Source organism: Vidua macroura, chromosome 5 (genome assembly GCF_024509145.1).
Source record: "Vidua macroura isolate BioBank_ID:100142 chromosome 5, ASM2450914v1, whole genome shotgun sequence".
In the NCBI taxonomy this organism is placed as follows: domain Eukaryota; kingdom Metazoa; phylum Chordata; class Aves; order Passeriformes; family Viduidae; genus Vidua; species Vidua macroura.
Window position 1 is genome coordinate 35,039,631 of NC_071575.1, and position 24,979 is coordinate 35,064,609.

The window sequence follows — 24,979 nt, forward strand, 5'->3', positions numbered from 1 at the left end:
TCTTGATGATCACAGTTTCTAAATTGCTTTTCCTTATGAGTTGTCACCATTCAGCCATCAGATAGAATTATGCTCATTCACAGTTCTTTTCAAGATCTCTTTCCTGCTGTTTTAAAGTAGTACTTACAAAAATGCTTGCAAATAATGTGTTTGTATTACCCATTCAGGGTCTAGAATTTATTTCCATTTGTTTAACCTCATGCATATACTTGTAGGTATTATGATGGTAGAGTGTGTTTATCCCTTTCCATCAGTGTATAATTTTTTTTGTGAAAAATACTGTAAAAAGTTTTCAGTGTTCTGGGTGTTTTTTTAGTAGAGCTATGAAGTGCAGTATCCAAAGTATTGACTATTTGTGTATAAGGTTTGTGATTAATTCTTTAGAAAGTATAAAAGGTATAGCTCCATCTTGTCATTAGTGTTAAGAAGCAAGATTGTTTCTCTTCCCACAGAGATCTGTTTATAAAACAACTTCAGCTGTTTTTTACTGTATACAGATACATCAATACAAACTTTATTTTTTGTTGCTTAGAAAATTAAAACAGAATTTTTCTCTTTTTTTAACAGGTCACTTCAGTGGTTATTAGTGTGATGGTAGACATTCAATAATGAGTTTGAAGAGTTCTAGTGGATTGATTTTTATTATTATTTATTTATAATACTTTGTTCACCTAGCCCCTCCTTTTGTTATAAAAGGCATTATGCAAGTTTTCTTACAATATTGGATGTTTTCATAACCTTGGAATTAATCTTCAAAAAAATATTCATATCTAACTCTAAACATTATTCAGATTTATATATTTTTACCATGTCATATAAATGTGGCATAAAAATTGTTATATAATTGAATTCAAGTATTTGAACTAAAATACTTTGTGTCTTCTCTTCCCCTCTCCCCTTCTCTCTGTCTGAATTAGGGGTTGATATAGAGTCAGCTCGAAAAGAAGAAGAACGAATAATGCTAAGAGATGCAAGACAGTGGCTCAACAGTGGCCATATAAATGATGTCAGGCATGCAAAATCTGGTGGTACAGCACTTCATGTAGCTGCTGCTAAAGGCTATACAGAAGTCTTAAAGTAAGTGTGGTTTAACTTTTTCATATTTTATTGTCTTGATGTAATGCTGTTTGGAATTGGGCACTTCTAACTTGTAGAGAGTGTATCTTTAAAATCCCAGTCTCTCTAGAACAAGCTATTCTCAAAGCTTGATTTTATATTTTCAAGCACTCATAAATCATGATGTGGTTAGCTTTCAATTCTAAGTCATTCAAAATATGAATACAGTATACATGTTGAGCCTAAATACTTATTGTAAAGGAAGAAAGTTGATTAAAAACTTGCCCTGTTTCTAAAGGCAGCTATGTAAACAAGCTTAAGACCTTTTTATAATGCCAATTAGCATCCTGGTTGGTGCATATTTTCAGGACACCGTATTTATTTCCATAGATAAAGCAGAGTTTGTAATTCAGGCTAAAAGTTTTTACACTTGAAAACCAGATAATTTAACTTTGTGTTTTGATGATGTTTTTAAGTCATGACTCTTAAAATCTTCCCTGGAAAGCTTTAGGCTTCAGATGTCCCCTAATTCACAGCTTTTCATAATGTAATATCAATACATATTGTAACATATTTAATTTCTTTTTCATCAAAGCTCCACTTTTATTGTAGTAAAGCATAATTAGTAATACATTGCTTTAACGTGGTTGTAAATTTATTTGACTGCTTTAGCAAAGCTAAGAGATCTTACAAACTGAACATGAGTGAAAATGAGCACACATCCTGGCTGTGAGTATTGGTGCCTTTAAGGTCTGCAGAGCAATTTATTGAGTGGGAGTTCTGTTTCAAAAAACCCTGATGCTTCAACATGACGAAGACAAATTACTCTGTTGAAAAAGAAGAATTTTTGTTTTAGAGTAGCAGGTGTCTGTAAGGGAGTTGTATCTATAACTGTTTGGGTGTTTTTTAGCTCCCTCACTTACTGTGTTTTTTGTAGTCCAGTCTGTATATTTCTCCTAGGAGAGGCAAAACATATGTGCAGGCAATTCTTACGATTGCTTCAAATTATAAAAATATGTGCTCTGTATTAAATGCAAGACTGCAAGATCTGCAGCTCAGCATGTGTGAAAGTTGACTCATTGAAGGATATTACTATAAGTATATTGGCTCTTTAGAAACTGAGGGAATTTTTTGAAAAGAGTATTTTGTTCTTGTGTGATTTCTAACAGTTATGGACAGTGGTTCAGACAGCTCTTAGCTCTTTACATAAAAATACTTGTTAGGTTAAGTGTACTTTGTACTCTGATGCTTACCTGAGAACCATGATGAATGTGAGTGCTGAATGCAGGCAGAACAGCAGGTTGTCTCTTTGAGCAACTCTGCTCCCTCTCAGAGAGAGCAGTTGAAGCATGTTAAACCCTAGATTTTTGCAAAAAGTTAATGGCAGGAAGTGAAAGTTTCAAGCAGCTAATTTTAGAATGAAAGGAGGTTTTAATAGTTTGCTAATAAGAACACAGTATCTAATAATTTTTTACATTTTACGACTCTTTTCCTTAGAAAGCCTTTTGCCTATTACTGCATGTAATAGGCAGAAGAATATCTAACTGTAAAAAAATGGTCTTTGGAGAGGAAGTGAATAGAGAAGAAAATTGAAAAGGCTGTTTTTCTTGAATTTTCCTTAAAATATGTATACATACCCGCTAAACAAAAGGCAGATGTTTCTGTGAGAATTAAAATTAATCAACTGTCAGTAGCCCAAATAAAATATCTTTGAGAAAAGAGAAGAAAGATACTACCATAGAGCTGTTCTAAAATTTTTAGGTATTTATCCCTGTCAGCAGTGTCAAGATCTATTTCTTTTAATTTCTTCAGGCTTTTAATACAGGCTCACTACGATGTAAATATTAAAGATTATGATGGCTGGACACCACTTCATGCTGCTGCTCACTGGGGTAAAGAAGAAGCATGTCGCATTTTAGTGGAAAACCTATGTGATATGGAGGCTGTCAACAAAGTGGTAGGATTTTTATGTAATCCTTGTCAAGATACAAAGTTCTGGTCTCTAAAGTGACTTTAGAAGCCAGGGTAAGAAAAGTGATGATAAACTGCTGTTTACTGTACGTGGAGCTTTATATAATGCATGTGTTGTCAAAACAGCATGTTTGTGTTCAGAACTAAATTCTCTGATTGTCTAAATTAATTTCCAGGCCAACTTTATGCTTAGTTCTGTATTAAATATTTAGATCCATTCAATCTTTGACATGAAAATTCATAATTGAAAGAGTTTGTTGGCATTTCAGAGGTACAAAATTAGTGACTTGATGGATTGCATTTAGGCTTTCATTTGATCTCTGAAGATAATTATGATAGCTTTAGGTAGTGTTTTAACTCTTTGTGTTGGTGTATTGAAGAGTTGTCACTATATTATGCTGATTTGGGTGTGGTGGAAGAAACTCTGGACCTCCTGGACATAACCTGAATGCTTCCTAAGCTCTATTTCTTTGACTTTTATGCAATGGCCCGTGTAGCTTGCTGATCTTGCTCCCAATAGACACAAATATGTTCATGAGTTCACATAGCCATCAAAAGGATCCAAACCTTTTCATTCAGCCATGTAAGTGCTCTCATTCTTCTCTTCATAGTGTGTTTTACAGATAGATTCTGTTCTACTTTCAATTTATGTGTTAGATTTTTTTACTGGGGTTGTGAAAATGTAGATGTTTTACACTAGAGAGCACTCTCATAAAAGTACGTTCAAATCCACTGGACAAGAATAAGGAAAAAGGAGGTGTAGAGACATATCAGCTTTTTTTTTTTTTTGTATATGGACTTGTCTCTGTAAGCTAGGAAAGATTTGCCTGTTTTTAAGTAAAGCCTGTTTTTTGCTTTTGGAAATGCATGGATTGAAAACTCTGGATTTGGTTTCAGTTGTATGTGCTTAGCATCTCAGAGAAGTCAGCCATTATTGTTTAGGCACCTGACTTTAGCTATCAACTGTTGCAGAGTTGGGTTTAAGATGTAACCTTCCAACTGCAACAGTTTTCTGCAAAGTGACTTTTTGTGGTCATAGCAGGTCTAACTACCAAGTAATAGCTACCTGAATAGAAGGCCATATTAAAAACTGTAGTTATAGTGCAAATACAAACTTGTGATAATAGTTCCCATGGCAGAAGACCTCAAGCTGTTTTGGCTAATGCTTGTTGAAAGGTGCACATGCTTCTGCTGTATGATCAGAAATAGTGGTTTAAAGGTTCATCCTTTCTAACTAGTTAAGATAGTCTTCACAGTGTAATTAGGAATAAGTTTGCCTTTAGTTAACATTTTGAGAAACTGAAATAAGCACAGACAAACAGGAACACCTTTCATTATTTTTATAAGCTACTCTGGCCACTTTTAAATGACAGCTCTGTTTTTATTACTGGTTATTGTACAGAAGTACTTCCTTGTTTGATCTTGTCACAATCCCCCCAGCATCTCAGTAAGCCCACCCAGCATGTTGATGCAGCTGCATTTATGCCAGTGAATATAGGACTTTGCCTAGATTCCAACCTTCAAGTATATGTCCCATGGAAATCATACCCTGAGGAGAAATAACAAGTGGTCATAGCAGATCTTTTATAAAATAGAATCTAAATTGTAAAATACAGTTTTGCTGTAAAATGTGAATGCATGAATGCTTAAATTTAGTGCAACTCCCTTAAATGATTAAAACTTAAAAAAATCAAGCTATATGTGATAGTCTAAGATGGGGAGGATACTGAACTGCTCAGGATCCATCCATTCAGCTGTCGTTGTGAACAGTTGTTTGGCACTAACTGTGAGATTATATTCATCAATCTACTTCTCATTCATGGTGTTCTTTTTTTCCTTTAAATGACAGTAAAATTTTATTATCATGTCTTTATCACTTAAAAATGTGTTTACTCATCAGGTATAAATGTTTTTGTTTGAATTCCTCCCCCACCCCAAAAAAAAGGGTTTTTTAAAAAATTGTTTTCTAGTACTGACAGACTAACAGTTTGCAGTAGAGCTTGATTAATATTTTCCAATTTCTCTCTCTAAACATTCTCCTTAACCTGCATCATCATGTGATGAGAAGACATTGTAGTCTGATACATATAAAGTCTGTTGTACAATTATGGTGTTTTACTTATTCCCCTTCTCCAGGGTCAGACAGCATTTGATGTGGCAGATGAAGATATTCTAGGATATTTAGAAGAGTTACAAAAGAAGCAGAATCTGGTAGGCCTTGTGCACATATAGATATATATATGAATGTATCTTGCATTTTAATATACATATGATTATGGTATCCAACTCAGAATAGGATATAAATTAAAATCAAAGTTCTAAATTCAGGGCTTCAATTCAGGTGATGCCACAGTCATCTCCAAACTTCTTTTATGCCCTTACTTGGTCACCTATGGTGACCAAAAAAGCCTTGGAAGAAAAAGGCGATCTACAACTTGCCATGTCCAGTGGACATTTTATGATCTGAAGTATCAACAATGAGCATCTTACTTGGAATAACAGTTTCTAAGATTTTTTGAGCTTTGAACATTCATCCTTTGAAAGTTTTTATGCATTCCAGTGTTTGTAGTATTTAGAGATTCCCCTCCATTTGTTATTTTGTCACACTGATGCCATTCTAAGAACTAAACTGCATCATTCTCTGTTTTGAAGCTTCATAGTGAAAAACGTGAAAAGAAATCTCCGCTAATCGAATCCACAGCCAACATGGATAATAATCAGACACAGAAAACATTTAAAAAGTAAGTAAAAATAAGAAAAATTATGAAGTCTTTAAAAAGATGACTTTACAAGCTGTCACAAAGTCTTACTTAACAGGCTTTAGTAAATTTGTCAGTACTTAGTAAATGCTTCTCTTTACACATTCAGTAAGGAGACGCTGATTATGGAGCAAGAAAAGAATGCATCTAGTATAGAGTCTCTGGAGCAAGAGAAAGCAGATGAAGAAGAAGAAGGAAAGAAGGATGAATCCAGTTGTTCTAGTGAAGAGGAAGAAGATGATGACTCAGAATCTGAAGCAGAGACAGGTATATTTTTGGAGCATTCCATTTCATTAAATATTTACTTCATAAATTTACCTGTTTAATATTCCATGATACAGAGTTAAGTATGTTACATTTCACTTATTCTTCTGTATTTCACTAAGTTTCCAGTTATTTTAAAGTAAGTTTATATATGTCTAAAGTTGAGTCATAACAGATGTATCAAATGGGTGTCTTTACTAGTAGCTACTTAGGTTAAAGCTATTAGCCAGCTTACTTGATTGGCTGCTTAACCAATAGATGCTGATAATTAGATAGAACAATATAAGTCTGAAGTAGCATGTCAGAAACATTAAAAAAGTTAGAAGATCAAATTATAGAGGAAGACTTCTTAGCAGTATTTGCTTGTGGAACTAGTACAGAGATTGGATCAGCAGAAGTGCAAACATTCTCATTTGTTCTTGTCATCTTGAAGTAATTACCAATTAATCTGGCTCAAGTATTTATAAAGTAGTAGTGCATATAATTTGTGTGTAGTGAAATAAACTTTTAAATGTGTTATTTTAATGTGGTCTGTTATTTCATATATAACTTTAAGAGAAAGTTCTTTTAAAAGTTCTGCATTGTATGCACATTATTTCTCTCTTCAGAAATGGAATTAGTGGGTTGTTTTTTTCTTGAACAATTATCAGAGTAGCAAGTACTGATAAAAGAGCAACATAATATATTTTCCTTTCAAACCAGAAAATAAGTGTCGGGCAATAAGTGTTTAAAGATGTATGTTCAATCCTAATAAAGAATATTAGAATTGCAATGCAGCAGTACAATACATAGACATGGAAGTCATTAGAAACAGCTTGTTAATATTTATGCATAAACTTTTAAAAATAACTGGTTTTGATGAGCTGTTGGTTTTTATTTTAATACATTCTAATTTCTTCACCTGCAAAGATAAGACTAAGGATGTATTTTAGAGCTAGCCAATCTGTCATAAGCATTTAATGTAGGTCGAAGTAAAAATAATTTGCAAAACCAAACCTTCTATTATGTTTTAATTTTTTTTTTTCAGTTTGAAATAATCCAGCATTTCAGTATTAAGCTGAAAAAAAAGTGTCTGGCAGACTTTGTAATTACTTTTTTAACCTTAGTGTACTTGAATCCATTATTTACTGAGCTTTGCTAAATTCAAACTACTTATAATATATAACATGTAGTAATTTCTCTGTCACTGTGCTGACTGTAATGTCTGCTGAACTTTATGACTCTGGTAACTCTGGTAACTTCATTGCCAGGAGTTTGTGCCAGGAAAATTTGACTGTGACACAAGAATTAATTTATGTAAACTTTGGGGGTTTTAATATCAACAAGGCTTTATCATACTTTATTTGGCAAGATACACTTGAAGCCTTTCCCTGTAGAGCTACATCTCTTAAGTTCCAAGATCTTACTTTCCTTTTTTTTACCATTATTCAGCTTAAGGTAGTGAAATATTTTTCTAGTGAAAAATATTATTATTATTATAAGGGGCATGAGCATTCTGGTTATGAAATATTTTAACAGTGTTCAGTATTCTGAAGTACTGGAAATGATGATTTTGAATCTTTTGGGATAATTAAAATGTTTTCCTATGTTTTTGTTTCATTGGTTACATGAGAATATAGTTTAAATATAAATGCACTTCTGTCTATAAGACCAAGAAGGGAAACATGAATATGAAAGTAGCGTATTGCAAAGGGCAGGGAAACAAGATAAAAAATAAAATTTTCATCAGTTTGGGTTTTGTAACTTACTTTTTTTTACATACTCTAATTTTCTTTTAATTACTCCATATCTGCTCAGTCATGCATACAACTGTGTTCTTGCTGCTCTAGAAAAAATTTCAGAACACAGTTGTGAAAAATCCATTTTTCTCCTTCCATGCTTTCACTCCTCATAACTTTTTCTGATTCCTTGAGTTACCACCTAGAGCAGAGGCTAGACAGTGTTAAAGGAATAAAGTAGGTATTTATTAAATGGCCTTCAAAGGATACGCCTTGAGCAGTACAAGAGCTTGGCCAAGGCTACACCCAAGATGGACAACAGGTCACGAGTTTTTAGACTTTTATAACTTTTGGTCCATTTACATATTGGTGTTAATTGTCCAATTACAGCTTCAGGTTATGAAGTCCCATCCTCCCAGATTGCTCACCTCAGTTCACTGATGTTTATAACTTTTGGGTCTGAAGCTGCAACGGTGTCCTTGGTTCTTAGGCTGGAAAAGGATTGTGTTGTCTAACTAAACTTTGAGGAGAACTTGCTAACACTTTATATGAAGTTCACAGTTATATACTAATGCAGTACAGAACCTGGAAAACTGAAAGCTAAAACGTAAGGAATCATTTCTGTGTATTTTAAAGATATATTACTTACAAATTTCTATCAGATCTGCCTGTGCATCATCTCAAATCATACTATCAGTCCACATTGCATTGTTCAGCTTTTTATCACCTAGAATTTTACCACCATTTTTTTTCACTTCTGTTTATAAAGAACTTTCCATATAGTGCCGTTGGTCATGTAAGCTATTTATATTTGTATTTGTTTCCTGTATAAGCAACATTTAAAACATCTAATCAACTATGTCCATAACTAAAACAAGTGTGTAACACCAATACCATAAATTACACACTGCATGAAAACCTTGTATACTTTCTAAATTGCTCCTAGGCTGTGTGGGTCATGTAGATGGAAAGATGTGTCTATAGTAGGGCCAAGACCAGTGGGGGTTGAACCCCATGTTGCTTCATATTGCACTAATAAATAGGAGGCAACATCCAAACCCAAAGAATGCGTTCGAATATATGAAACAGAAGCAAGGTGTAACTTTATGAAGCTCAAGCAAAATTAGTGACAGTAGTTGTTGTATCTCAATCCTGGCACTTTCTGTGTGTTTGTGTAAGAAAGGTTAAGGTTCATGAGCCATGGACAGAGGAAGGAGTTTGGACAAAGCAGAGGAAATTAGGTAGGCAGACAGTGAAATGTAGGTAAGAAAAACAAGAGACAAAGAAGGAATTAAGCAAATGGAAAATTGGTGCTCTGGAAGGCAAGTCCCTGCCTCAGCTCATTCTGGTCAGGTTCCTGATCAGGTTCTCTGTACAGTTAATTATTTCTTTGAACTCAAACGCGCATAGTTATCAGAGACTATCACTTTGAATTAGCAACTGGCTTCTATAGTTTGAATTAACTATTACAGAATCACAGAATCAAAGGATAGTCAGGGTAAGGAAGGGAGCTCTGGAAATCAAGTCCAACTTCCCCTGCCGAGGCAGGGTGACCTAGAGCAGGTTGTGCACAAAAGCATCCAGGTGGGTTTTGAATGTCTCCAGAGAGGAAGATTCCACAACTTCCCTGGGCAGCCTTTTCCAGTGTTCTGCCACCCTCAATGTTCTATTTCATGTTGAGGTGGAACTTCCTGTATTTTAGTTTATGGCTGTTGCTCCTTGTCCTGTCACTGGACAGCACCAAGAAGAGTCTGGCACCATCCTCGTCACCTGCCTTTGAGATATTTATATGCATTAATGAGGTCAGATGAGATGTTAACGTATCTCCTACTGTAGCCAGCTGCTAAAATACAGGCTGTGTGGGGAAACTGAAATCTCTGTCTCCAGAGGTTTCCAAGATGTGATTCATCAAAACCTTCAGCAACCTGATTCATAGGCAGTATTGATCCTCCTTTGAGCAGAAGGGTGAATTACGTGATGTCCTGAGTCGCTTTGAACCTGAATGATTCTGTAGTTCTGTCTCTGTGTCTCCGACTGGTAACACCTGTTGAATACAAAAAAATTGTTACATGCACAACCTTTTAGAAGAAAACGGTAGACCTAGCTAAGATGTAAATTGGGAGTGAGGTAGAAAATACTGAGGAATAAATAATAAAATGCTGTTCATAAAGTCATAAACTGTCAAATTTGTTGGATAGAAATTCTACTCGGTGTTGTAAAGGTGATGAAATTGTGAATGAAAAATGAAGATTAAAATCTTGTAAATATTTTTTACAGATAAGACCAAAACCTTGGCAGCTAATAATGCAAATACCACAAGTACACAATCAGCATCAGTAGCTGTGATGGCACCTTCAGTAGCTGGTGGCCAAGGAGCACCTACATCACCTGTTAAGAAGGTAAAAGAAAAATACCTTTTTATTTTCTATTATATCATAATCTTACAATTTTCTCTTTCTTTTTTTCTGTGTAAGTATATCTTTTTTGATTCTAGTGTAAGTAGTAGATTTGGTTAACCAGTGAATTGATAAAAATATGCACAGATTCTTAAAATACTTTCTGTTCTTCCCTAGAAACTGTTAAATTTTTTTTAAATTTTGAATGTCTTTAATTATGCACAGGGACCTAAAATACAGAACTATGAAATAGCAGAATGTAAAATCCTTCTGAAAAAGAAAAATTCTGTTGCACAGTGAGTGGAGTTCTTGTTTTTTTCTGAAACTAAACTTCATCTTTTGAAAGTCTTTTCTATGCCAAACTCCTCTAGAATTTCTAGAAGCTACAGTTCTAGTGTCTCTCTATGCCTGTATTTCTGATGCATTTAATTCTAGAGAGACAGGCATGACTATGTGACTTTTGGGAGTCCCTTGAAGTATTCATCTAGTGCTTTGGCACAGAAGTTGAAAATTATACCTGAAATAAGAAGTAAAAAATTGTGTGGGTCTCATCTCTGTTTTAATATGGTTAGGACCTCATGGAAGAGCTAGACAATAGGGACACATGATTTATTCAATGCATAGCTCAAAGCCAAACCTAGCAAAGCCATATTGCTTGCTGGAAGCTTTTACAGCTTGTAACTTTACAGGAAAAGTTAATTTGGATGAACTTGAGTTTTACTTGGTAAGGGGAAGATAGGTATGCTTGGGGAAAAAAATGACAGTAGGTATTCTGACAGAATGCATAGTCAGAAGTCAAACTTTTAGAATATTGGAGCAAACTGGATAGTAAGCCAGTAAATCTTCATTTGTCATTCATTACAATTTTTCTGTACACATCATCATCAAAGTGTAGGCCTATACTGATGCATCTGAAAAACATGTTCAGGAGAAGTGGTAACCATGATATACTGCAGCCACAGTAGAGAGAAAAGACATACTACTAGGAGAATACTATAAAGTGTATTTTGCTCCTAGGAGCTTACTGGGGTTATGTGTCCATATTCAAAATAGAATCTAATAGTGATTCATCTTACAAAGTATACTTTAATCTAACAGGTGCAGGTATGTGATTTAATGATATGAGGGTGTATTTTCATAAGAGAGGAAATAAGCTTGATTTTAAGCTAAATTATAAGCTTTTATAAATCATCAGTACACTTCTGATTGTGTTATGCAGAAATTAATGCTTTATATTTGGTCTTCTAGGTAAAAAGTGCAGGCTAAAAATAAAGTGTAGTTATCTTCCTATTACTATGTGAAAAGCTCAGGTCCTTCTGTAGCTACAAAATAAATGTACTTAATATCAAAATTATGATCTTGTAACATAGCAGGTACATGTGATCTAAAGGAGCAGATAGATAAACAAAAATGCTTTAAACTCTTTTTACCAATGAAAGTAAAGCAGCACTCTGTGTGTGATCTTGCACCTACACTTGCACCTGCCTTTTTGGGTCTGCACCATCTGATCTGCTGTAGCTGCACTTCTGCTTTTACATCATAGATGGCCAAACCAAGGGGCGCAGATGCACTATACTAAGCTAAAGTCAGGCTTTCTTCATTCTGCATTGCTTTCAGTAATGCTGCTCTGTGACTGCAGGTACTGAAGGTAAGGCAAGTCTGGGAGGATAGCCACGCTAGCGTGGGACGTAATTTGGGGATCTGAATGATACATGGTAAGAAGATAAGGGATATGTTAGTGTGAATCTTCCAGTATTCTCAACAGTGTGAGGATTTAGGCCACAGACCTTGTAAGGTCACAGGCTTTGTTGTTCTTTTCTATGCAAGCTGTAATTCTGTCTCTGAATGAGCTAAACATCCTGTGTTACATTTAGTTGTAATCTGTTACTATGGTTTTAAGTGTCTTACTGGTTTTTTTGGTATTTTTGTGTTGTAATGAAGAGTTACCTAATATAAACCTAGGAACAAACTATATGGTGTTAAAACAACCTTTGGTTTCTATTTTCCTTCCTTTCGATCTTCATCTTTGTCTTGTCTTAATTGGCTTTAGTATGATTTCATTCCTCCTATCATGCCTGTCGTGGAGTCAGTAGATCCTGCATCATGGAGGCAGGGCTTGCGCAAAACTGGCATTGTTCTTGTGCCCAGTAAGGGTGGAAAATCTATGGTGAGGTTCTTGTGTGCACAGGTTTACGTACAGGTTGCAAAATAACATATTTAATCAAAATGTTTATACCAGATTTGCATGTTTCTAAGTTTTTATCTCAAGTTCACAGCGTGTATTAAAAAGTGTGGGTTTTTGTAAGCTAACTTTTATAAGAGTGGTATTCCTTGACCGGTCTTACGTTTCTGATCTCATTGACTAATTCAAGAGAAAAGTGCATAGGTTGCTTCTCACTACAACTTCTTTATAAATTCAGCACTTACGATTATTAAAAACAACTGTGTTCTTGAATCTTTGCAAGGAACATGAATTACCACGGGTAACATAAATTAATAATGTAAATTCATTTTCATGTGTTTTATAGTTTCCAACATCTACAACCAAGGTATCTCCCAAAGATGAAGAGAGGAAAGATGAATCTCCTGCTTCATGGAGGTTGGGTCTTAGAAAAACTGGTAGTTATGGGGCACTTGCAGAGATTACTGCTGCCAAAGAAGCTCAGAAAGAAAAGGACTCTGCAGGTGTTATGCGTTCTGCATCAAGTCCTAGACTTTCCTCTTCTCTGGACAACAAAGAAAAGGTAATAATTTTCAGGATAAAACAACATTTTGAGGAATTCATATACCTTTCTTAGTATGGATGTTAATCATGTATTATAGAAATAAGATTTTAATACACATCTGTTCTTTACTAAAATTCCAAAAAGTTAAATTACAGGGCTTCTTTATAGTATCTCTCAAAGTGTAATGTGCTCCTTCAGTGTCTGGTACATAGGTCTGGCATTTCCTTCCTTTTTAGGACTTGCAAAGCTAATAGTCATTTTTACAATTTGGGGACATGAGAGATTTGATAGCATTTGCATCACTTGGAGAATTATGCTAAAAGAATCTTATAAATGAAAAAAGTCTCATTTGTATTCATTTTCATTTTGTAGTGATTTTTTATTTTCAAAAATTGGTTCTGTAACTAAACATGGATATACTAAACCAAGTGTTTTGCAGTAGCTGAACAAAATAGAACTTGTGCTTCTATTCCAAATACAAATGTTTATATGATCTAAAGATTAAGAATAATAATGTACTGTACTATATAAAAATACTGAACCAGTTGCTTTCAAGAATCTCTGTTGGAATTGTACTGCAGCAAAGAAGAAAAAAGGGAAATAAGTCATTAGCATCACAAGAATGGAAACATTAGCAGTTTCCTTTTCCTGTTGTAGTCTTATATGATAGTTAACTAAAGCTTAAAACTCATTTATATAATCAGGTCATTTTTATAAACAGTAAACACGGCCAGAGTTGGCATAATGATGCTTTTCCAGACAAGATAATCAATAATAGTAACAATTAACAAAAAACAAATGTCTTTCAGGAGAAAGATGGTAAAGGAACTCGACTTGCATATGTTGCACCTACAATACCAAGACGGCTGGCCAGTACCTCTGACATTGATGAAAAAGAAAACAGGTGACTATGAAGTTATATTTTTTTAATATAAAATTTAAATAGGATTTTAGAATGACTGACAAACTTCCACGTTTTCAAACAGTGATAATTTATAGCATTGTCTGGCTGTATAGATTATGCATAAAACCAACAGTTTTCAGCTGCAGAAATGCTAACATACATTTTCATGCAAAAAGAGGTGCATTATGATGGCCAAAGGTATCTGAACATAGAATACATCTTTTCAAAGTTTTGTTTTATTTTGCCTTGTACACCTGATTGCCTTACATATAATTTTGTGAAAGACATGTTTTATTCTTCTTGTTATCTGAACTTCAAATCTTGAGCTGACATTTTTATTAGAAATTCAGGTTTTGTATGTCAATTTTGGGGATAGTTTTTCTAAGTAGATTTTTGCAAGGTCATTCCTTGCTGCTATAAACTGCAACAACAGCCTGGAAATTCCTTATGACTGAAGTCACGTCAGCTAGTGATACATGTCAGACCCCTCAGGAACAGCTACTGCAAGCCTAGTTACACTGGTCTTAGAGTATCATGAGTTCTAAGGGCTTGTCAGCTTTTAAAGTTCTTATAATTCTTTTCAAAGAATGGAAAAATGCCATCAAATCAGCTATTAAAAAAGCCAAGTAGATTTCCCTTATTGCACTGGATAATCTCAGGAGCAAACAGAAAAACGTCTTGTTCCTTTTTTGAGAAAAACAGATCTAGCAATGACCACAGATAATAAACAACAATTGATTTAATGTCGATTAAATCCTCTTTAGCAGTTTTCTTTTGATGCTGCTTTCTTCTTATGTTTCTAATAGTTTTAGTATGAATATAGTATCTTTCCACAGTGGCTTGAAAATTATTGTCCATAAGAGCAATTTTATACCTTATTCAGTTACGTTTATTTTAAGTATGTTATCCAGGATTTTAATTTGTAGCTCCTGTTCAACTCACATCAAAAACAGCCTTCTTTAATGTAAGTTTGCTAAATTACAATCTCCTTTACAGGGATTCATCTGCTAGTTCAATACGTGGTGGCAGTTCTTACACCAGGAGAAAATGGGAGGAAGATGTCAAGAAAAACAGTTTGAATGAAGGTCCTACATCATTAAACACAAGTTATCAAAGAAGGTATGGGATTTGGGGATTTTCTCTTTTTTCTATCAAAATAGGCTTAAATGTTAACAAGTACTGAATAATTTTATAAGGACGGTTTATAACTGACATTTTGCCATGTTCATAATAATTGCAAAGTGTGTATTGCAATGGTTGTGCTGATTTTAAACTATGTAATTAAAGTTAAATACTTTCTTTTTCCTATGGTTTATTTCAGTTTGGGGTTCATTTGATGCTTTCCAGATGAGTTCAGTAGTCAAAATTAATTATTTTAAATGTTGCAATGTTTCTGCTTGGTATATGAAAAGGGGGAAAACACTGTCTCTGTTGAATTCTGGTTATTGCATGACAGTCTTGGAGGTATTGGACTGCTGTCTTTAATTCTAAATTATAGCCATACCTATGTTGAGTATCAGCATCTTAGAATATATAGAATTCACTTGAATGCATAGTAAATTACGAAAATATGAGAATAATTCTCAGGTGTGCTGGTTCCTAACTTGCAGAATTTTCTCAGGAGGAATCATATGCTGCACATAAAATGCATTATTAACTTTGCTGCATTGTGTAGTTTCAATGTAGCTATTTAAGTCAAATTCTTCATTGTAATTAGTGGGGAAATAAATAGCTAAAATGAATAGATCAAAGAAAAGAATCAAATAACTAAGCTGCATATTGATACGTGCTGCTGATGTACATGAAACATACTTAGCATTTTTTTGAGTCTTGACATTGATGTTATCAGTAACCAGGCTGTCTCATACAGCATAAATCATATTTATTTCTTGTAAACCACTGGGTCTGCTTTATAGCTTGAAGAGCAAGGGAAAAACCTGAGTGGGATGTTATTCTTCCTGGGAATGATTAAAGATTTTTTTTAAATGGGGCAGTATATTTAATTGCTTTCAAATTATAAGAGTAGTGATATTGATGATATTTTCTTTCCTGACAAGCTGTGCAGTAAGGTTCTGCATTTTCTGAGGTCTTCAGTGTGGGTGAAACAGCAGTTTAAAAATGGGACATTTGGGGCCCTGTATGAATGCTTTAGTAGATGTGATCAAGACATTCTTACATAAACGAGTGAGATTCCGTTCTTTATCCTGTTCGGTGAAGAAATGGTTGGGACTAAGGGACACTTCTGCTGCCCTCCAAAATGATAAATTAAAAGTCCTAGCCAAGGAAACAATGGAAAAAATGCCTTTTTTGCACCAGAAGTTTCCAAGACTCAACTGAGGCACAGAGTACATGGGCAAAAATTTAATGGTTCATTCACAGCTTGGTGATATTTTAATGAGAAAATATAAGTAATAAATGCAGTCATTGTACATGTCTCTCCTTCAGTGGCTCCTTTGGTAGAAGACAAGATGATTTGATAAGTTCTAATGTTCCAAGTACTGCATCAACAGTTACCTCTTCTGCTGGTCCTCAGAAAACACTGCCTGCCAGCACAAACACTACTACGAAGAGTACAACAGGTACTACTTCAGCAGGTGTACAAAGCAGGTAATGGCACCAAGACATTTTGTTCCTTTTTTTTGTCAGGTCTACTGTGTGCTTATGTATGTGCATGCGTTCTTGTTTAGTAGATCCTGGGGCTCTGGATTTTTTCACTTTACTGTTAAATTTGTTTTGATTTTATACAATTTGGCTCAAAAATTGTGAATGGCTTTCTGCTGTAACATGAAAGCCATGTTGATATAAAAGAATAAGTCAAATGTTAGAAGAGTCTGAAGAATAAAAGTTCAGTTATTGTGAACTGGTAATTCTTAATTTATTCAATTTAATAGCTCAAGCTGAGCTTTCATAATAGAGACCTTTCTCAGTTTGCTTCTTAAAAAAAAATCCATCCCTCAATTTACATGTTACTAGTTGTTTAGTAAAGTGCTTTCATTGTTTAGCTGTTTCCTTTTCTCTTTTTTTGTGTTGCTGCTTGTTATGCTGTAGTACCGCAAATCGTTTGTGGGCTGAGGATAGTACTGAGAAAGAAAAAGACACTGTTCCTACAGCAGTGACCGTTCCTGTTGCACCATCTGTTGTAAATGCTGCAGCCACTACCACAGCCATGACTACAGCTACTTCTGGCACTGTGTCCTCAACATCAGAGGTCAGGGAGAGACGGAGGTGTGTAAAGGTCCTAAGAGTAATATTGCTCTTACACAAAAATTATACTTTTTTTTTATTATTTAAAGGAATGTGTTGGTTACCACAGATTTGAACAGTACGGTATGTAAAGCAATGTTGTTTTCTTGCTGTGCATTGAAACAACTGGTACCTCAGTTCATTTAAGAGCTTAGTACTAGTAGACACCATTAATGAAATTTAAACTTTGATGTTGTATGTTTTTTACTGGCCTTGGGTTCTCATATGGTATATGGTATTTTCAGATTTATATTTCTCTTAACAGATTGAATCCTCTTAGAAATACCAGTAATGGAACTCTGTAAAAACACTGAATTAAAAATAATTAAATTAGCAATTAATTAATTAATTACTACAACTACATTGCTGCAAACTGAGATAGTATGCCATTGGCAGTATGCTAATAAGTCACAGCATAGCATTTTTTCAATTATTTTGTATGCCTGACATTATTGAGAAGAGTATTGAACCCAACACATTCTGTTTATTTCATTGCATGATGTAGGGTCTCTTCTACTTGAAACAGTCATACAATTTCAAATGCAATGCTTTAAGAGATATTCAGTATGAAGAATGAGTAAGAACCTGATGTAAATCTTATTTTAAGAATATGGTGTTTTTTTCTGTTTACAGTTATATGAAGGATGAGTTAAGATTGGTGCATATTTGTTTCCATAAAGAGTGGTTTCCTTCTATTTATGGAAGCAAAAATAAGATTTCAAAAGATTGTTAATTCCTGTTAGCTTTCCCATGTTCTTCTTTTCTGGGTACTTATAAATGTTTATCCTTTAACCCTCCTGCTGCAGTTAAGGTTTGTGTGTTGCTCCTGTAGTAGGTTTGAAATGTACTTTCTGTATCAGTGCCAGATATGTGTATCTCTGTATGTTCACAGAGGTAATGAAGCCATTCCTTACTACAGGAGAAAATTGTATTCTTTTGGTTCACTTAAGGCAGCAGCATTTAAAGATTCCTTATAGAGGCCTAATTAGGGTACTCTGTTTTTTGTAGACTTCCTTCCTACCCAAAACTGAGATGAAAAAACTTCTATGATACGTGGGTTATGTTTTTATTATTCCCCACCGTGATTCAGGAAGGGTCCACATGTGCTAACAATCCATTTCAATAACTACAGTAGTTAGAACCTGCATTTTCCATAGTGAAATTTGATCCAAACCCAACAAATGAAAAGCATAACCAACAAAATATGCGTTTTCTTGAAAATAATTCAGAGTAGTTCAAATTCTAAAATTCAGATACTATTTCAGTCTTATATCAGCTAGAAAGGCAAGGAAAATTCGAATTAGGCTTTTGCTGTCTCGTTTGCTCTCACTAGTGTGTGTATACTAATGTGCATATACTACATATGTTTTAGATACCTGCAGTTGGCCTGAAATGCCGTGGTTTTCTCTGACTGGGCTGATTGTGTAAAACACTGTTGCAGATGCATTCTTGATGGCATATTAGTATATCCATGAATCTTAGAAGTCAAAATTGGAATAATTGCTGCATGCATTTGAGAATGTAGCGCTCTAAATATGAGCACAAGCATATCTATATGTGTATATATACAGATAGATAGATAGATAATTTGTGTGTGTATCTACATATGTTTCTATGCACATGAAAAAAATGTGTATGAAATATTATATGGTATATATTTTCTTAAGTAGTGAAGTAGGTTAATCTGTGTTTATCAGCTGAAATTGTATATTTAGAAAGTATGTTTGCAAGACTGTTTCAAAGATAGTTGAAAAGTGAAGATATAAAGTACTTTATTGATGAAGCACATAATGGTGCATTCTTTTGGAACAGCTGAAGAAGCTATATTCTTTATTTGATTTTCAGGATTGGTAAAATCCTAAAAAAAACAAGGAAGAAACAGGGAAGGAAATGACAAACTTGAGTCTCTTAAATATTTGTATCATGAATAATACAGCATAGGTAGCTCTGTGTGGCACACGCAAGGGATGCTAGGGAAGAGCACTTTCTACTCTTGACTGTAACTGCCGTGTGCACCTGAAAAGTTGAGACTTTTCATTTTCTCTGTGCAATTAAAAATATTTCAGATTTAGTGGAAGGTAGGCGTAGGTACAGCAGTTACTAAAAGGAGGTTATGGGAAACAGTTTGTAGCAATTTTAAGCCCTAAAGATAACACCTGCTCTGCAATCAAGCCCTCTTAGGTAGGTGGTGGTTCAGGTCAAGTTAACTATAGCAGCTTAATGGGAACCTTTTTCCTTGTGTTGATACAGCCTAGAGTTTTTGAGAAATGGAAAGTCAGTCAAAAATGCTGCTTGCAAGAGACATGGGTAAGGAAATCAAATTTACATAGTGCAGGTTTTTAAGATGCGCCATAAGATGGAAGTTGTTTCAACATTTTCAAGTATAGCAGTTAGTTGTAAGTATTTTAATGGGGTAGAGCATAGGTTGTAATCCATAGGTCTGTGTAAATTAAGTTTTTTAACTCTTATGATTGTTTCAGAACTCTTTCTAGTATGTGCTAAGGCTACTAAATATATTATTAAGTGAGCAAACTGCTCTTTCCAAACATAAATTATTTCGGTGATAATAATTGATGGCATAATCACTAGCAAATTATTGAATCCTTATCCAGTGGCTTAACCATTCTTAACTAATGATATATAGAGACAATCAGAAAATATTACAGAATCTGATCTAAAGAAGCTCAGAGAGGTTTTAAGCAGCCTTTTAGCAACCTCTTGATTTTGCTTTTTTCAAATATTTTTTTTCATTTTTTCTAATTTAGAGCCAATTTAAGGATTTTAAAACTGTGTGAAATTATAGCAGCTTCACAGAGTATTCTGCCATAGAAAATCAACAAATGCATTAAAATCTTTATGTTCTTTAATTATGGGTTTACATACATACAAATATATGCATTTGTGAATGTATCTATGTCCTGTTGGTTTTTTACCTGTTAACTGGATTAGAGAATTTCTTAAAAAGAGTCTAGACCTTGCACGTCTACTCTAGTAGCCTTTTATGTTTGATTACAATTACCTGCTTATTCTGCAGAACTTCTGTGGGTTTCATGAAGATTTATTTTTAAGCTCATTTTCTTCAAAGGGACTTGGGTTACTCAAAGTGTGGATGATTCATGTGAAAATATGGTAACCACCTCCTGAGGGATTCTTTATTTCTGGTGAAATGGATGATATAATGAGGTTTTCTGCATTAACAGTACATTTGGCTTTTTCTGAAAGCTTACAAGTTATGTTAAAAGTTAGTACACACACATATTTAATGTATAAATGTTTAACTGGCTGAATCTCTGAGGTCTTCTACCCCTGTGTTAGTGATGTATCAAAAGAGCTGAAGTTAAATTTATAAAAAATGGGAAGAAAAAATTTAAATCAAGTAGGAAAACTGGGAATTTTAATTGAGTTCTAAAGCTGCTGTCTTGAGTAAGTAGATCAGTATGATGTGAATGAAATGTCTAAAATGTAATCTATCCTATATAGTTAAATATTTTCTTCTGACTGCCTTAGTTTTCATTCTGCAGTGTTGGAGAGGGGGTGGGGGTTTGACCACTTAATAAGTTTGTGCAAAAATTATCATATGCTAATTTTATTTGTAATTAACTCTTTAGATCATACCTCACTCCAGTACGGGATGAAGAGTCCGAGTCCCAAAGAAAAGCTAGATCCAGGCAAGCACGACAGTCTAGAAGATCTACACAGGTATTACTAAAGCTTCTACATTTTTGAAAATATACCCATAACATCATTCTTGAGAAATAGGCATAGCATACTGCAATTGCATCCATTTCTAATTTTTTTTTCTGTGCATGTGCTATTGTAGATAGTACAATTGAGCTGATCAGCATATAGGTAGCTAATAAGATTCATGACATAGGAAAAAATACTTTTAATCTAATTTCTCTGGAGAAGGAAAAATACTAAAAGAGAGTGGTAATTATTATTACGTGCTAATAATCTAATATCTAACTGTGTATCTCTTTGCAGCATTTCTCTCTCTTAGTTTGCATACTGATATATTTGGAAGTTCTTCCCAGTTTTTAGCCATATCTATCAGCAACTAGCACAATCCTGTCACAGGGACCAACGTGGCAGGAGCAAAATAGAGTATCTCTAATGGTACTCGAATGCTCTTTGGGCAGTGGAGTAACTGCCAGCCACTGTCTGCTGGCAAACTGAGAATAATCAGCAAATAGTCCCTGAGTAAAACAGCACAAAGAAATACTCTAGCCATTTTCCTTACCTGTTTTTAGGCTGAGTCCATAGCTACATTGCTTACTGATGTTGCTTTCAAATCTTCGCAGTTTTAAACCCCTCAAATACTTCTGGTTAGCTTTCCAAATGAGAGATCTGTGGTGCTTGATACAACTTAATTGTACGGGACTTATTTTTTACTTTGTAGTACTAATTCAGAGCCCTGAATGATGGTCAGACTACAGGCTAACTATTGCTGAATCCATACAGTGAAGAAACTACCAGGAATTACTGGATTAAACTTTATCAACGCTAAAAGCAATTAAGTAACTCATAAGATGCAAAGTTGGCTTTGAAGAATAGATTACAGAGTGTTTTGAGCAATGTCTCACTAAGATCTGTTAGCTGAAAAGTATAGTAGAGAAAAGCTGTCTTCATAAAATTGTTTGCTTTCTGAGCTTATTTCAAAACTAGTTTTTAGCCTAAAAATAGCAAGAGACTTTTTAGTGTTGCTGACCTAAAAATCGAATTGCAAGGATTAATTTGTAAAGTATCAACATTTCTTAAAAGATGAGTATTACATTTTTAGGGCTCTTTCAGAAATGTTTAGTATGCTTACAATCATATTAAAAGCATCTATTGGATTCTTAAATTATTTCTATAGGATCTTCTGTGCAATCTGTATCTACTAGTTCAGCTAAAAATTGGCTTGCTGGAGAGTCTGTGGTAGATCACATTACAGCAAATACTTGCCACATACCAGAGGGATGTTTGGTTCAAAGATTCAAGAGGAAAGCTTATAGGTAGAATATATAGGTAAAATTTATTTCTTAATAGATATATTTAATTTTCTTAAGTTGAATGTTTTCTTTAAAATATTTATGTAATGTGATCACCTACATTAATGTTAATGTTATATTTAAATGGTGTTTGCTGACTGCTGTTTTCACAGGGCGTAACACTGACAGATCTTCAAGAAGCTGAAAAAACTATAGGAAGAAGTCGTCCCACACGAACCAGAGAACAGGAAAATGAAGAAAAAGAAAAGGAGGAGAAAGAAAAGCAAGACAAAGAAAAACAAGAAGAAAAGAAAGAATCTGAAACTAAAGATGATGATTATAGACAAAGATATTCCCGAACTGTTGAAGAGGTATTTTCATGATGAGTCTCTTTAGGTAGAGAAATTATATGAATCTTTACTCCAACAATATTATTTTAGTTTTGGTACTACTGTAAGAATAATTTATATAGTTAAATGTTTTCTTATCTCGTGGTTTATATTCATTAATCTTGGTAAATTAATTCTGACATTTTTCTGTTGAATAGCCGTATCATCGCTATAGACCAAGTTCAACTTCTACTTCTTCATCATCCACCTCTTCACTCTCCACGTCCACTAGCTCTCTATCAAGTTCAAGTCAGCTAAACAGACCAAACAGTCTTATAGGTATAACTTCTGCCTATTCTCGGAGTGGAACAAAGGAAAGTGAGAGAGGTAAGATTACTGTTCATGAAGGTTTTTTTTTTTTTTCTTTTAGTTGACAAAGAGTAGCTTACATTTCCAGAGGTATTTCAGAATGGGGTGAGATACGTAAGACCATTGGGGATGAAGCTTGCTCAAATCTTCTGTAAGAAATTTCAAAACTTTCATATAGAGAGGAAAAAAGATTTTCTGTATTTGGCAGTTTCGCAGCCATATGGTTTTTTTTCTATTGTTGGGTCACAGAAATTTCAAATATACTCCCATAAATATCCACATAATGCTTTAATTTCTACTTTAACACAATAATTATAATAAAATACTGTATTTCAAGGTCTGAATACTTGCATGTTTTAAGAAGGAATTTTACTTGATTAAATAATTGCTAAATAACCAGGAGTTTTTTTCAGTCCTTCCACATTGAAGGACTGGAATGATGCTTTATTTCTTTAAGGACCTCTCAGGGTTGTATAAGCAGCTGGAAACCTTTTCCAGCTGCTCATACAGCCCTGAGAGGTCCTTAAAGGGTATTTTTCCTATTGCAGTTCAGATGTAACCATACTTCTGCATGCTTTAACTGGTTTATATAATCTTAAACTGAGGATTAGATGCATGATTCAGAGATCACAGAATGTTCTTCTCTGATGTCACAGAGATTTTGCCCTCATTTCAAATGTGAGTTACCTGCTTTAATTCTGAGACATGTTGTGCCTGATTCTTTGCCTGTCAAATGAGGAGCCTGTTAACATACAGTGTGATCTCCTGTTCTTGGACTTGCCACTGTTGACTTGAGAGAAAACTTTAATTCAAGTTATTGATCAGTAACTTCAGTAGGGTTACTGATTGAAATTGATAATTTTGTTCCACAGAGGGTCAGATAAAATGATCCACTGATGAAATCTCCATGAACTATATAGCAGTATTGCCATGTTCCCTAGAACAGTATTTTCTGAGGAAGTTACTGGGGCTAGGCTTCATGGATATGCTTTCTAATTTTTTCCCTTTTTCCTAAAATGAACTGAAATTTGGATTATGATTCTTTCATAATGCATACTTACTCTAGGAAACTCACTCTAGATTGTTCTATGGAAAAGGTTTTCATTTCGTATATATTAGCTACCAGAGGTTCTATTTTTTTCAAGTTATGACTTCTGGAGGAGAAATACACTACCATCTGAAATCTCAGCAGTAAAACCCTAGTTTATTAAATTAGGAAAGGTGTATGCTCACCATAAATGTATTTCTCTTCTTTCCTATTTAATTTTTGCTTCATTCTAAATTGTTTATTTACCTCTGAAGGCTAGTGATGAGAGTTATTAATGATTAGTGATTCTTCTATCTGGACTCAATTCTGTGGTTTCTTTATTTAATAAAAGAACATCAGGCTAAACAAACTGCATGATATTAAGTAAAGAACTTTGGTTTGGGCATGTTTGTTCAATGGTGGTTTTTTTTTTGGTGGGTTTTTTTTTTGGTTTGTTTTTGTTTTGTTTTTTTTTTTGCACACGTTACTTGTAAATACATAGGGTAGCAAACACAATCCTGAGTTGTTGCATCTATTTCAAATTGCCATTGCATTTGTTTTAAAGGAAAAGGACATCTGTAATACAGTAATAATCTAACCTAGGAGGTCCCAATTTATTCTTCCTTAGAGCAAAAATGGAGAGGACTGTGATGAAAAGGAGGACTCTAAGAAGGATTTGTAAAAGCTGGGTTTTATTTAATATTACATCCTTGATTTATGCAACAAAAAAGCTTGTTTGATGAAGAATGGTAAAGGATTACCTTCTCTTTTTTTTTTTTTTTTGTACTTTTATACATCTGCTGACACAGATGTTTCAATTATTAGATGGCAGTTTTGAAAACTGAATTGTAAGTCCAAGTTGTATTGTATTGCTGTTAGATTAAGACATTTTGATTAGGTGACTGAGGTGAAATTAATATCTAGAGTATTTTAGAGCTATGTGTTCTGAGAAGTGTATGTTACAGCAAACCCTGTATGTGGTAAGAAGCTCTTCAGTGAATTTATTTCAGGTAAAAAGAATTTATTGTGAACATTTTAAAGACTTGAGAAGAAGTATTTCAGAAAATTAGACTGTGTCATAATTCAGTGAATGAGAAAGTTGTTATTAACAGAAGGGTGCAAAAAAGAAGAAGAAAAGGAAGAAGATAAGTCACAGCCTAAGTCTATAAGGGAAAGACGGAGACCAAGAGAAAAACGACGATCTACAGGAGTTTCTTTTTGGACTCAGGATGTAAGTAAATTTCATT

At 34.2% G+C, this 24,979-nt stretch overlaps 1 protein-coding gene across 4 annotated transcripts in view; it reads left to right on the forward strand.

Annotated features, from left to right (window-relative positions):
* Positions 1-24,979, forward strand: part of PPP1R12A (protein phosphatase 1 regulatory subunit 12A) — a 112,734-nt gene that overhangs the window by 67,523 nt on the left and 20,232 nt on the right. For 2 of the 4 annotated variants that reach the window (XM_053977374.1, XM_053977378.1), the window contains exons 4-18: positions 918-1,077; positions 2,869-3,013; positions 5,164-5,238; positions 5,680-5,768; positions 5,896-6,053; positions 10,046-10,167; positions 12,693-12,908; positions 13,700-13,794; positions 14,791-14,913; positions 16,240-16,401; positions 16,843-17,019; positions 20,646-20,736; positions 22,181-22,378; positions 22,555-22,723; positions 24,845-24,963. In XM_053977374.1, the coding sequence (XP_053833349.1) occupies positions 918-1,077; positions 2,869-3,013; positions 5,164-5,238; positions 5,680-5,768; positions 5,896-6,053; positions 10,046-10,167; positions 12,693-12,908; positions 13,700-13,794; positions 14,791-14,913; positions 16,240-16,401; positions 16,843-17,019; positions 20,646-20,736; positions 22,181-22,378; positions 22,555-22,723; positions 24,845-24,963 (2,099 nt within the window). The remainder of the gene's footprint in view (positions 1-917; positions 1,078-2,868; positions 3,014-5,163; positions 5,239-5,679; positions 5,769-5,895; positions 6,054-10,045; positions 10,168-12,692; positions 12,909-13,699; positions 13,795-14,790; positions 14,914-16,239; positions 16,402-16,842; positions 17,020-20,645; positions 20,737-22,180; positions 22,379-22,554; positions 22,724-24,844; positions 24,964-24,979) is intronic. The other 2 variants (XM_053977377.1, XM_053977376.1) reach the window with 2 other exon arrangements.